The sequence below is a fragment of the Bos mutus genome, chromosome 1, assembly GCF_027580195.1.
Source record: "Bos mutus isolate GX-2022 chromosome 1, NWIPB_WYAK_1.1, whole genome shotgun sequence".
NCBI classification, from domain to species: Eukaryota; Metazoa; Chordata; class Mammalia; order Artiodactyla; family Bovidae; genus Bos; species Bos mutus.
In genome coordinates this window covers 148,984,934-148,999,543 of record NC_091617.1, presented here as the reverse complement: position 1 = coordinate 148,999,543, position 14,610 = coordinate 148,984,934, and the positions used below count along the sequence as shown (strand labels likewise).

General features: G+C 42.8%; 1 protein-coding gene across 1 annotated transcript in view; it reads right to left on the bottom strand.

Annotated features, from left to right (window-relative positions):
* Nucleotides 1-14,610, bottom strand: part of COL6A6 (collagen type VI alpha 6 chain) — a 173,729-nt gene that overhangs the window by 95,435 nt on the left and 63,684 nt on the right. The window contains exons 6-8 of the mRNA XM_070377208.1: nucleotides 13,085-13,642; nucleotides 10,128-10,703; nucleotides 6,397-6,966 (exon numbers count right to left, since the gene is read on the bottom strand). Coding sequence (XP_070233309.1) covers nucleotides 6,397-6,966; nucleotides 10,128-10,703; nucleotides 13,085-13,642 — 1,704 coding nt within the window. The remainder of the gene's footprint in view (nucleotides 1-6,396; nucleotides 6,967-10,127; nucleotides 10,704-13,084; nucleotides 13,643-14,610) is intronic.

Here is a 14,610-nt window from a genome sequence, read left to right as displayed (position 1 = left end):
GAATCACTCTTTAACAACCTAAAGTGGGGTTTTTTTTTCCCCCCAGCATCTATAAAATCTAGATGATTCTATAACAAAGGTCTGAAAGATCCCAATGTGTCCACTGAAGAAGCTATGAAGAGTCACTTAAATAGCTGAAACATGTTGTGGAAATGTTAATAGTCCAAAAGAGGAAATTCATTTCATGCTATGTATCAACTGAGGTCATTCAACAAATATTAAATTATAATTATAAGGGAAAAACATTTGAAAACAGAAAGTTGTTTAGAAAAATAAATTAAAAAAAGAAAAACCCCTAAAGGAATGATTTTGATGATTTAATCCCTGAACAGAAAACCACTGAATTACTAGAACACATTACTGCCTTCAAGGAAAACACTCTCTTGTGAAAAAACAAAGATGCCAAAATGTCATCACTGAGTGTTCCTAGGAACTGTCCTCTTGAAAAATGGAGTATTTTAACTTTTTACCTAGATTACTAAAATTACAAACTCTAGTAAATAAGTTCCTGGTGTTTATTTAACTAATTCAGATTGATGAATGAGTCCATGATAATGTGATCAAAGAAATGGAATTTGGGGAACAGTCCAGAGGGGGCAGTCATATGTCTAAATACAATCAGAGAGAGTGGATCATATAAGTCAAGTGGGCTGTCATGGAATGACCTTGCAGACTCTACAGAGATGTCTGCCCTCAAATCAAGAGCCCTTCAGAGCTAGCAAGAGGAGGCAGAGACGATTTTGGAAGTGGGCTAGGAAGAAGGCTAAAAGTGGATGGGAGTGGGAATCAAAAGGGGGTGAGGACTGGCTACCAAGGGCGGTAAAAACAAATAAACCAGGGTTCTGAGAATCTGACAACTAGCAGCGAGGAGCCCTGGAGTGGGGAGGCAGACTTTAGTTTCAGTACTGTACAGGTCACTACTGTGTTACTACTGAACCACTTCTGCCAGATCTCTTCACCTCTCTTCACCTCTCTATTTTCTTGTCTATAAAAATAAGAAGATTATATATTTCAAGATAAAAGTACAAAAGAACAGGGAAAAGAAAGGATTGGGCAAGACAGTAATGGTCTCCTGATTCCCTGCCAAACCCCAAAGCTGATTTTAATTATCTGACTTATAAAGAAAGTCCTTAATTGGAATTAATGATGGCAGAGTTTTAGTATTAAGAAACACTGTCCAACAAATGAACTTATTTAAGAAACAGACTCACAGACATAGAGAAAAAACTTATGATTGCCAAAGAGGGATGGGGATAGGGGAGAGACAAGTTGGATTAGTAGATACAAACTACCATATACATAAATAGAAAAGCAACAAAGCCCTACTGTGTAGCACAGGGAATTCTATTCAATATTTTATCATAAACCATAATGAAGAATAATATGAAAAAGAATATATATGTACAACTGAATCACTTTGCTGTACAACAGAAATTAAGACAGCATTATAAATTAACTCTACCTCAATAAAATTTTTTAAAAAAGAAAGAAATATGGTCAAGATAGTAGGGTATATTAATAAGATTAGAAGACAGATTCTGGAGAAAACACTTATTTTAAGCACAAAGTTGGGCTGTTGGTTATTAGCTGGGATGAGAGAAAAATTTTGTTGGAGATTTAAAAGAAGGGGATATCTTAGATGAAAAAAAGAGAAAGAAAGATCTAGAAAATATAATTAGGTAAGTGAAGTAAAAGTGAAAGTCATTCAGTCATGTCCGACTCTTTGCGACCCCATGGACTATACAGTCCATGGAATTCTCCAGGCCAGAATACTGGAGTCGGTAGCCTTTCCCTTCTCCAGGGGATCTTCCCAACCCAGGGATCAAACCCAGGTCTCTGCTTTGCAGGCAGATTCTTTACCAGCTGAGCCACCAGGGACGCCCACAGTTAGGTAAAGACCTAGTTTGTATACCTCCAAGACCTGCTATCCGCACACACACAGGAGCTGGACACTTGTCCCCTGGAGATCCCCGGCGGCACCACTGCCGGCTCTCCCACACAGTGTGTCTTGGGCAGGGTTTGACACCGCCTCCCTGCAGTAGGTCTTCAGTGACTGGTCTAACCCATGTCCAACCCAACTGAACTCATGAGAGCTCTGGCACCTTCCACCACTTCAGCCACAGATTCAACACACTGCCGCTCCTGTGTCTGACTTTCCAAAGGGCTGGATAACACAGTTCTGTAGTGTGGGAGAGCAGCTCTCCATGGGGGTGAACTGTGGCCAGTGAAAGGCAGAAGGTGGGAAAAAACCAATAGATAAGCGGCTCTTCTTCCCCCGATTGGCTGGTCTGTGCAGTGTTTCCGGGCTTCCCGGGTGACCTTCTGCAGGACCAGAGTACCAATGATGCCTTCTCAGAAGCTGTAGTGAGCTTGGTAACACACAGCTCATATTTACTTTCTTCTTTCTTGTATCACTCATTCTTGCTTCCCCGGGACTGTACTCCCACTGGAGTACTACCACATAAACTGTGGTTCAAGCTCTGCTTCCTAGAGAACCCCAGTAAGACAGGGACCTAGAGATCCTTATCAAGAAAAGTTGGAAATGACCATCAATTTTTTCTTATATTTCCCATATTCCTTGAGTCAGTTCCTGAAGGTGTGTCTACTTCATCCTTATCAGACTGGCCTTTGGTTGAATGTCCTTTTTGACTCATCTTCCTTGATGTGAAAGACGAGAGGTACTCTCGACTCTTTTGCTACCTAGTCATGGCTCCATGCCAGAAAAGGCAGCAGGTCCATATCCTGAAAACTGCTGGGGGCCTCCTCTGGGTGGTTAGAACAGGCAGACTCCAAGAAAAATCAGGAGATTAGCATGGATAAAGATAAGAAAACAGAGTTCAGTTTAGTTGCTTAGGGGAATTTGGTGTATATTGAGGCAGTAAATTGAAATATAGCTCTGAACTGCTAAACGATTAAAGTTGCTGAGCCAAGGAACTCTTGGCAAACTGTCCTTTTGTGAACTTAACTACTCTATCAGTCCATGCACCTGGACTTATAAAATCACTTCAAGATACCTTTGGCAATACGCTATGAGAGTTACTAAGACTCACTGAATATTTACACGAGCTTGTTCTCATGCGTTCCTCATGTGTCCCTATGACACACAGAATAAGCAGAAATGCTTCTAATACTCATTTTGCAGAAGAAGATGCTGTGGCCTAGAGAGGCTTGCCCGAGGTCTCACGGTTGCTATTGTGGCTCTCGCATGTGGGAATGAGATCCAGGCCTGTCTGGAGTCCCTGCACTGAACGACCTTATTTTCATCACCTCCTGGGTGGCCAGTGATGCTAGGTCATGCAGGTTTCAAGTGCTATATTATGCTGCTGGAAGGGACAGCCTAGCAGGGAGTGGCTTCTTTACATAGCAGAAGCTTTTGAGATATAAACCCATGATGTCTTAGTAAGTTCCAGCACTTCATAGTTGAAGCACAATATTTATAACATGAACACCAGATAACCTAGACAGCCACTATATCAACAAATTTAACAATCCACAAATGTGTTGGAATCAGACAGACATAGAAGTTTGCTTAGTTTGTTGCCTTCCGTATAATCTGGGCTGGGCTTCCAATATTCCTTGGAGCTCCCTTTTCCTCATTTGTAAATGGGAATGAAAATACAAACAGAGAGTTTGGGAGTTTAATGAGATAATGCATTTACAATATTTGAAAATGCTTGACCCTCCATAGAGGCACAAGAAATACTGATGTTTCCCTCATATCTCCATGCAGCTAACCATCCTTTCCCATAAACTAAATCCTAAGTACAATCAGAGAAACAGAAATAATTTAACTGCACAAATGAGAAAACTAAGAAAGGCTAGTGACCACTCCAAAGTGGTGCATGTTTTAATAAGAAGCAAAGCTGGATGTTCAGGCTCTGAATCTGGTTTCTTTTGAGACACATCAAGCTACTGTCTGATTCCCCTTGATTTGAGAGCTTATTTTCAAGAGGAGCTGGTATCCTCCACCGTGTTTGCACAGCTTTATCATTCCAACCTCATTAGTCCTCAGACCACAGCTTGGCCACAAAGGCCTCACACATTCTTGTTTGTTACAGTAATCACTTGAATTATCTTTAAAGTGTACTTTTCTTATTTATTTATACATTCATGACTTCTGTTTTGACTTTCCACTTGGCTTTCTTTCACCCTATTAAGGACAGATTAAATAGTTCCAAGATCATTTTCAGCCTGATGTGAATAAATGGAAATGGGCATTTCATGTGAAACAGGAAATTCATGTGGAAGGTTTGGCTGAGGTCACCAGGCACATTACAAAGTATGGGAGGAAAGTGGGGTGCAATTTACATAGACAGTCCTGACCAATGGCAGGACTCTTAAACTTTGGTTCACACACTGGGCCTTATGGAAGGTTTGTGCTTAGAGCCCAGAAGACTTATGGAGGGGACAGTTGGTGTGCCATGAGTCTCTGCCCACAAGTGCATGTACACACACACACACACACAGACACACAAAGAGAGGAGATAATGTTCTCTTTAAGTGAAGAGAGAAGCACTCTGAGATGCAACCTGGAGATGATACGGTCAAGAAGTTCTAAAGAGTGAGACATGATGTAATGTTGCCTTCTATAAAGGAGAGGCACCCACACTGGAACACCGACACTGAGGGGCTGGAACTTCCAGAGTTTCCTGGGGAAACTGACACATAATTGTTTCCCATGGAGTTGATACTGCTGCACATAGAAAGAGCTGTGTTGGGCTTCTCTGGTCTCCCATCCAAGAAAGCTGCCTGGAGGGGCAAAGAGATAGCAGCAGATAAAGCGGGCTGCTGCTGCTAAGTCACTTCAGTTGTGTCCGACTCTGTGTGACCCCATAGACGGCAGCCCATCAGGCTCCTCTGTCCCTGGGATTCTCTAGGCAAGAACACTGGAGTGGGTTGCCATTTCCTTCTCCAATGCATGAAAGTGAAAAGTGAAAGTGAAGTCACTCAGTCGTGTCCGACTCTTAGTGACCGCATGGACTGCAGCCTACCAGGCTCCTCCATCCATGGGATTTTCCAGGCAAGAGTACTGGAGTGGGTTGCCATTGCCTTCTCCAAGATAAAGCGGGAGGCATCCCTAGATGCCCCGAAGATGAGGAAGGCATAAGGGAACAGCTGGAATTGAGAGATGCTCACTTTCCTCAAGGGACAGATGCCTCTGACAAATGTGCAGAAGGGGAAGTCTTTGAAGCAGTCATGAGTGGGCCCAGTTTACACAAGGGTTGCTGAGAAAATGGAGTTCTGAAAAGTACCATCAAGTGAAGAACTTTCCTGATCCTCTTTGGCCCATCTCCCTTGGCCAGCCCATGCTGGAGAGGTTGGACACCATGATCAATAAGGAGATGGCAAGGCCTGGGAGGAGGCGGCATCACGGGAGGTGGGGGATGAGAGCTAAAATGCCGACCAGCTAAAATGGTCGTGGTGATTGGCCTGCAGCAGGGAAAGCACAGTGAACTTGACTGAGTGTGGAGTCTGAAGAGTTATCCAAGGATGGACATATTCATCACCAAGAAGAGGGCCACTTACTTCTTTAAAGTGGCTGGGGGCAAGGCAAGAGGTGACCCCATGAATGAATCGAATGGGTCGATGGTAGACAGAAGTGCAGTGACTTGAGGACGACAGCCCAGGTGTCACGTTTATTCAAAGTAATGTTAAATATGCATTTCTCATTTCATTTGAACTAGACGCTTTGTGGTTTATTTTTACAGATGAGAAAATTAAACTTAGGAGAGTTAAGCCACTTGTGCAGGAAAAAGTGGCTATTAAATGGGCATTTATAGTCCGCCAACCACTCATCTCCAGAGCTGCCTCTTAACAACTGTGTAGCCTTCCTCTCCCTGGTGGAAATCTAGGCTTACTCTTTACCATAGATAGTTATACAGAATCACAGCCAACCCAGTGGGGACTTTTATAAAAATAGAAAGTTATTTCTCCTTCAAGACCTTTTCTTCCATCTGTTGGAAAAAAATGTCAAAATGTGCTAATTTTTAAGAAAATATTTACCAACTTCTGTGTTGAAGTTTCATATTAACACTCTAAACTCTAAGATACTCCCTCACTACCTGTGGCAGCAGTTGGCAGCCCCACTGCTAGGCAACCCAAATCTGTCAAATAGTTTGTTTTCGGGGAACACATTCTTCAGCCTCTGAAACCACCCAGAGTGTAAACAGGCCTTGTCCTCACACCTTCAGAAGGTGAGGCATTCCCATCACAAAGAGGGCATACTCTCCCAGGAGAGGAAAACTGACAAGAGGCTCATCCTGTGTCTCAATCTACAAGGGACAGAAAACACTTGATAACTGTGAAAGGTTCCATTTGAAATCAACAGGCACAAATCTGCATTCTCCCCGCAGCCCCAGAGAAGGCAGAGACCCTAGGGACCTGTTGGATACTCACTGCTGTCACCCCGGGGGGAACAGATGTTACGAACAATCCTCTTCTTGACCTTCTTCAGTTCGTCAAAGTTGTGAACTGTCAGCTTCTTATTGGCGGTCCCGGTGATCTGAACGAGCTGCTGGTCATCCACATCCCCGATGCCCACGGAGTAAATGTCGATGCCTTTGTGTCTCAGCTCTTCGGCAGCCTGAGCCACCTCGTCTTGGGACTGGCCGTCCGTGAGGACCAGCAGCACCTGGGGGGTACCTGCGTGGATCCGGCTGCCCATGTCCGGCCGGAAGTAGTGCCCCACCTGCCGGAGGGCGGCACCGATGTGGGTGTATCCAAAGATCTGCTTGATGTTTTCAATCTGAAATGAGATCTCCTCCTTGCTGATGAACATTCCCAGGGGGAACTCTGGCTGGTAAGTGTGGCTGAATTGGGCAGCTCCTATACGCACTCTGTTGTTACTGATATCAAAGTCTTGAATGACAGATGCCAAGAATTCCTTCATCTTCCTAAAGTCATCTGGATGAATGCTATTTGAACCATCCATGAGGAACACGAGATCGACTTTTTCAATTTCACAGTCTACAAAGAACACAACAAAATCAGATTGTTATTCTTTCTCTAACTGAGCAGGGGAAGTCAAATGAACAAGACTGGAAGCTGACTGTGGCTTACATCATGAACTCATTATTGCAAAACTAAACTTAAATTGAAGAAAATAGGGAAAACCACTAGACCATTCAGGTATGACCTAAATCAAATCCCTTATGATTAGATTAGATTAGATTAGATCTGATACACAGAGTGCCTAAAGAACTATGGATGGAGGTTTGTAACACTGTATAGGTGGCCATGGTCAAAACCATCCTCAAGAAGAAAAAATGGTTGAAGCAAAAACTGGAATCAAGATTGCCAGGAGAAATAGCAATAACTTCAGATATGCAGATGACACCACCCTCATAGCAGAAAGCAAAAAGGAACTAAACAGCCTTTTCATGAAAGTGAAAGAGGAGAGTGAAAAAGTTGACTTAAAACTCAACATTCAAAAAACGAAGATCATGGCATCTGCTCCCATCACTTCATGGTAAATAGATGGGGAAACAATGGGAAATGTGACAGACTTTATTTTCTTGGGCTCAAAAATTACTGCAGATGGTAACTGCAGCCATGAAATTAAAAGATGTTTGCTCCTTGGAAGGAAAGTTATGACCAACCTAGACAGCATATTAAAAGGCAGAAACACTACTTGGCCAACAAAGGTCCCTCTAGTCAAGGCTATGGTTTTTCCTGTGGTCATGTATGCATGTGGGAGTTGGACTGTGAAGAAAGCTGAGCACTGAAGAATTGATGCTTTTGAACTGTGGTGCTGGAGAAGACTTTGAGGAGTCCCTTGGACTACAAGGTGGTCAGACCAGTCAATCCTAAATGACATCAGTCCTGAATATTCATTGGAAGGACTGATGTTATGGATGAAACTCCAATATTTTGGCCACCTGATGCGAAGAACTGACTCATTTGGAAAGACCCTGATGTTGGGAAGGATTGAAGGCAGGAGGAGAAGGGGATGGCAGAGGATGAGATAGTTGGATGTCAGCACCAATTTGACCGACATGAGTTTGACTAGACTCTGGGAGTTGGTGATGGACAGGGAAGCCTGGCATGCTGCAGTCCATGGGGTTGCAAAGAGTTGGACACGACTCAGCAGCTGAATTGAACTGATAGGGAAATGCTATTTCTGAAGGTGGTGTTTTAGCTTATGCCACCCTGTGGTCCCATTAATTGGAAAGAAAACAGAGACACACAACCCTGCCATAGGGTCAGTGTGAGGCATAGTCCCACATCCTTTTAGGCTTCTCTTTTCTGTCTGGCTTCACACCATTTTCTTTTCTGAGATGCTGGCGAACTGGGGGTGATGTGACAGAAAATGAGCTCTCACCTGCAATCTAGGCTTGACTTCCAGAAAGCCCAGTGACAGTGGTAGCATAACAAGAAAAATAAATGACACATCCATCTAGGGATGCGAACAAACAGACAGATGGTCTTTATTATTGACTTGGCCTTGCTGGCCAGTTGAGTCAATAAGCACTTTTCTCGTTTCCGGCAAATTGAGTTTTAAGACACAAGACTTCAAGCCTCTATCTAGTCTCTTTGTCTCCTAACCAGCCCGCTTTCTGGTGCATACAGGCAAAAATGTCGACTTGAGAGAAGTGATTTTGAACAATTCACGATGGTTTAGTGCACTATGCTGCCCTTGTCTTATCACAGCAAATTAACAAAAAGAATGTGAAAGGCCATTGCCAGTGAGTGAGTTATGCTTGGCTCATGCTCATGTGTGTTCTTCAGCCTTCTGGAAAGCATTAAAATTTCCTTGAATTCCCCATAGAGCTCATCACTGACCTAACATTATTAATTCTCATTTTAGCCTCAGAAAAGATGAAAGATATCTTGAGATTTCTGTAACTGAGATAAACAAGGTAGAGATAAACTATCGGGTGAATAGATCCTTCAGGAACTGGTTAGTTCATTAAATGCCTTTGTTTCAGATTCAAATAAAGGAAATGAACTTTCTTTGTGCCCAAGGGAGAACATTCAATATAAAAATTCAGTTTCGACTTCTACAGTGGACTTGAAAAGGTCAGACTGAATTTAAGACATTGGCCAGTAGAAGGTAAGAGACTCATCCCAGCTTTTGTTGAGATCCAGATGGATTTTGTTAGTTTTGTGAACGAAAAAGATAGTAGCTGTAGTCTCAGGAGGCATAGCATATGAAAAACAGGAAAGTTAAATAATTTTTAAAAGGAACTGCACCAAGATATTGAAATCCTAGGTTAATATTAACTCTCTTAACAAAAATACTTGGTATTTTTAGTAAAACACATCCTAATAAAAATACTAAGGAGTTTTAAAAGACCATAATCTCCCTTTGATAAGAAACCATAAATTGGCAGCTGAACACATGAATGAATGAATACATACATGGATGTGGCAGTGCAATTTCGAGCTGCCAGAACAGAAACATAGCACCTAGGGCAGAAGTCCTGTATGCTCTCTGCTCCGGAAACATCTGAGGCTAAAACTGGGTGTTTAGCACTGGGCTCCATGTTTCAAATGAGCCTGTGCCGTAACAGAAACATGCGAAGGCACAGGGAACTTCCGGACTGGAGGAGACAGGACTCCAGCCAGTGGTTCTGAGCACGAGAGGGACTTGATTTCTTGTGTAAACAGAAAGAAGAACTTTCTTTCTGAAAGTGGCGTGCAAAAACCCATTTGTGTTCCAATAAATACAGTCTGTTCAAAAAATGGTGAATTTTGTTGGTTATTCATTTTAAATATAGCAGGACCTATTGTGTAGCACATGGTTCCTGCTCCATGTTATGTGCCAGTCTGGGTGGGAGGGGGCTTGGGGGAGAATGGATACATGTGTATGAAGCGCTGAGTCCCTTCACTGTTCACCTGAAACTACCACCACATTGTTCATTGGCTATACCCCGATACAAAATGTTTCTGGTGTCAATAAAAATTAAAAAAAATTTTTTTTAATTAAAAAAGGAAGTATAGCCCCTCTTCATCAACAGAAAAAAAAAAAAAAACAGTGAATTTTCCGTCACTGGAAGAATGTATGCAGAGGTGTAGAAGGTTGAAGATTTCACAAGGTGGGAACTTCTATAGAATCTTCAGTGCCCCATTTGGTTTCCCGCTTATTTGGACCTCTTCTGATAATTAAGAAAATGGATGAATCTTACCTACTTTTGAAGAGTTACATACGCTGGCAGACACATCTGAAAATATCCCCTTCAGACCTCCAAAAGTTTCCACGAAGAAGTACTTGTCACTCGATCCTGCCATGGCCAGCAGCTCCACAGGGTTGGCACCGGCGATGCCCACGGCCAGGACAAGGATGCCCTTGTCTCGCAAGGCCTTGGCTGTAGCATTGAGCTTATCGGCATCGTGGGATTCCCCATCGGTGATCACGATGAGGACCTGTGGGACCCCTTTGTGCAGACGGCTGCCCCGGGCTTCCGTGAACATGTGGTCTGAGAAGCCCAGGGCCTCAGCGGTGTAAGTGTTGCCCCCCAAGGGCTGATCATTCTGGAGCACCGAAATCACCTCCCATTTGGTGTCCAGGTTATCCAGATAAAACAGCACCTCCGGGTCATCCGCGTACTTCAGAGCCCCAAACCGGACGTGATTCTTGCCCACATCAGCTTTTTTCACCAAGTCAATCATAAAGTCCTTCATGATATTGTATTCGTCATGGTCAATGCTGCCAGAGCTGTCGATTACAAACACGACGTCTAAAACTTCAATGCGCTTGCATTCTGAAAGAGGAAGGAAAAGGAAAACTGATGAGATTAGCCTTGCACATTATGGGGGACTCACATCCCCCACCCTGTCCCCCCGCATTTTAAATGCCAGGGTGTCCCCTCCATAGGATCAAGCTGTGCATCTGGATGTTTGCTCTCTGGATAACAGACACAGTACACATACTCATTTGTGTCTCTTTTAGGACAAGGCAGATGTGATATGAAGCCTGCTGCAGTGGGTGGGAAGCGGGTGGGGTGACAGTCACAGGACATCAGAGATAAACACAAGTGCTTTTGGACCAAAAAAACCCAATTCATAATTCTGAGGAAATTTTCCTGTGTAAGTGGTACCTTCAACATGTGCTTTCATTTATGCAAATCTGTCTATATTTTTTTTTTTTAAGCCACAGGGATCATGAGGTTTTATTCTTAAGATAAACCTTGGGGAAATGACCAAATGAAAATAAATTTGGCAACACTATATTTTCTTCATGGCTAACTTTCCAAGGTTGCATTTTCTCCTTTTCTGACTTTCTTAAAACATAATCTGTATTCATGTCTGGGCTTTGTTATAGAAATTAGCCCATTCCACACTTGGCCCAACCAAGTGATCCTAGCATGACCTCTCATTAACTTTTTAAATGTGGGGTCAATGCCATGGAAAAGTAAAGTAATCCATGTGTGTATCACATTGTATTCTCAAGTGCAGAGTTCCAAACTCCAACTCATTCATTCTAGAGAAGTGGAACTGTAGGATGGTGAACGATTTAGCCTTTATGTAGCACCGTCTGTCTACAGGCCTGAGGAAGGTATGTTTCAACTGTTACCTCATTCATTTTGGAGAAATGGAATTGTGAGAAGGTTTCCCTAACCCTTCCCCAAGGCTCACCACATTCCCTTCTTTGGAGCCACTTCCCTACAACATGGTAGGGTTGTTGCAAACCCTAAAGCCAATACATTTACCCACCTAACTGGAGGCCACATGTACAGAGCCATGACCACATCACCCAGAAAGTCTGGTTCCACACAAATAGAAGCGCTGTCCCCTGGGCCTTCAGCTGCTCAGGGGAGCCTGCTTGGATCACCCGGGAGGCTGCAGGGTAGGCTGTTCAGTCAAAGCACCCTTCAAAGAGGTCATATTTGTTTTGGTTGGAGTTACCAGGACGCACAATCCAGGTGTACTCCTCTAGCCACAAAACATAGATTGCAGTCACCAATACTTCTAGTGCAGGTTGGCCAGAACTGTTATTTGAACAACACGATGACGTCCCTTTTTTTCTTTAAAATTCCATTAAGATTCATCTCCTTCCTAGAAGTTTTCCAGAATGCCTCTGTTGTCAGGCCCCATGGGTCCCTTATTCCTGCTGAACTGTTATTACTTTCATTCTGCAGCACCCTGGGAACACCGTGATGACTGCCCGTTTATTTCCTCTGAAGCATCCATTGCTCAAGTTCCTATATCTTATCCCTCCTTTATAAGATTTAATAAATATCGACATGTTTTTACAAAGATTATCTCATTTCATATAAGTATTTTAAATGAATACTTATATGAAATGAATGAATATCAGTCATAAAAAGGATGAAATAATGTCATTTCCAGCAACATAAATGGACCTAGAGATTATCCTACTAAATTAAGTCCGACAGAAAGAGACAAATATTATATATCACTTATTTGCAGAATCTTAAAAATCTTAAAAAAAGATACAGATAGACTTATTTACAAAACAAACTCACAGACATAGAAAATGAACTTATAGTTACTAAAGGGGAAAGTAGGGGGAGGGATAAATTATGAGGCTGGGATTAACATATATATACATAAAATAGACAACCAACAAGGATCTACTATATAGCATAGGGAACTATACTCAATATTTTATAATAACCTATAAGGGAAAAGAATATGAAAAAGAACATACACACACACACACAGGCACACACTGTATGTATGTGTAACTGAATCACTTTGCTGCACACCTGAAACTAACATGACATTGTAAATCAGCTATACTTCAATAATTTTTTTTAAAGCAATAAGTAAATAAATTGCTTCCATAAGAACTCCTGATTCAGATCCTACTAGGGAACCAGACCTAAAATCCTGTATGGTACTATTTTCCTTAAATGGAGGATTCATCCCCCTAGTGCTTTGTCTACAAATGGGAAAGAACCTAGGTAGATCTGAATTGTTCCTTACTGTCTGATTTTAACAGTTCTGTTGAGGAAACTTGCATTTCTCTATGTGAGCCAAAAGCCACTAGGATAAATAGTTCAATTGAACAAAACCAGTTTATAGTGTTCAAATAGCAGATTGCTTAGTTCAGGAAGCAAGGACCCACATGGATATGTGGTGTTTCAATGATCCCCCTGGTGAATGTCCCCATGCTTACCTTCATGGGGGCTGCATATTCCAAACACAAGGTCATCCTCAATGTGCTTCAGAATGTCAAAATTCTCAACATAAAAAACCATCTCTGGCCTCCCACTGATCTCTTCCAGCTGGGTGACATTGGAGCCAAACACCCCTACAGAGTAGATAATGATGCCTTCTTCCCGAAGTGCCACCGCTGGGTCCTTGACTATGTCCTGAGCCTCACCGTCCGTGATGAGGATGAGGAATTTCCTCACATTGGGCCGGGCTCCCTTGGCAGGGCTGAAGTACTGAGACACAAAGGTCAGGGCGCTACCCATCAAGGTGGTTTCTCCAATGTGAGCCATTCGGTCTATTGCATCTGAAATTTCCTCCTGGGATGTGTATCTGTTGAGCTGAAACTCTTCCTTATTGACGTCACTGAACTGGACCACACCGATTTGCACTCGATCTGCCCTGATCTGAGATTTGCTCACCAGGTTCTTCATAAATGTTTTCATTTTGATGAAGTTCTCTAGTCCTATACTGCCAGAACTGTCCACCAGGAACATGATGTCGGCCTTCATCTCTTTGCAGGCTGCATGGGAGAAAGGAGATGTATATTCAAGTTGGCTTCATGTGAAAAAGATGAAGAGTGAACAGGAAAATCTAAAACACAAACAATTCTATACGAAGTTAAGTGTGTGCTTGCTAAGGGTTGTTAGCAGGTAAATGAAGCGTTGAAGATGATGAAGGGGAACCTATTCTCTTTATTATTTAACGTATAACCCAGGGCTTCTCAACCTCAGCACAACTAACATTGTGGTTGGAAAGTTTGTACTGTGGATGGCAATCCAGGCACTGCAGGATGCTGAAGAATGTTTAGCAGGATCCCTGTACTCTACCTGTTAGATGCCCCCCAATGATGACCCCCAAAAGTAAATGTCTCTAGACATTTCTAACCATCCCCTTAGGGACAAAATCACCCCTGGTTTAAAACTACTGATCTAACTCTAGAAGATTTCATACAAGTTTTATTACAAAGTTATTAAATAAACCCCCAATACTCCTTAAAATCAGAAATCATTTGATCATATTACACATGCAATGGTCTAATCATAGATCTATCCTCATAGGAATTTGTGGGGAGATACTAAATAATACTTCTTAGAAGCCAATTCGGAGAAGGCAATGGCACCCCACTCCAGTACTCTTGCCTGGAAAATCCCACGGATGGAGGAGCCTGGAAGGCTGCAGTCCATGGGGTCGCTAAGAGTCGGACACGACTGAGTGACTTCACTTTCACTTTTCATGCACTGGAGAAGGAAATGGCAACCCACTCCAGTGTTCTCCAGTGCCTGGAGAATCCCAGGAATGGTGGATCCTGGTGGGCTGCTGTCTATGGGGTTGCACAGAGTCGGACATGACTGATGCGACTTAGCAGCAGCAGCAGCAGCAGCAGAAGCCAATTAACTAGCACTTCCCCCAGTTATGACCACCAAGTCTTTAGACATTGCTAACTATCCCCCGGTGGGGGGATGTCACCCCTGGTTGAAAATTACTTAC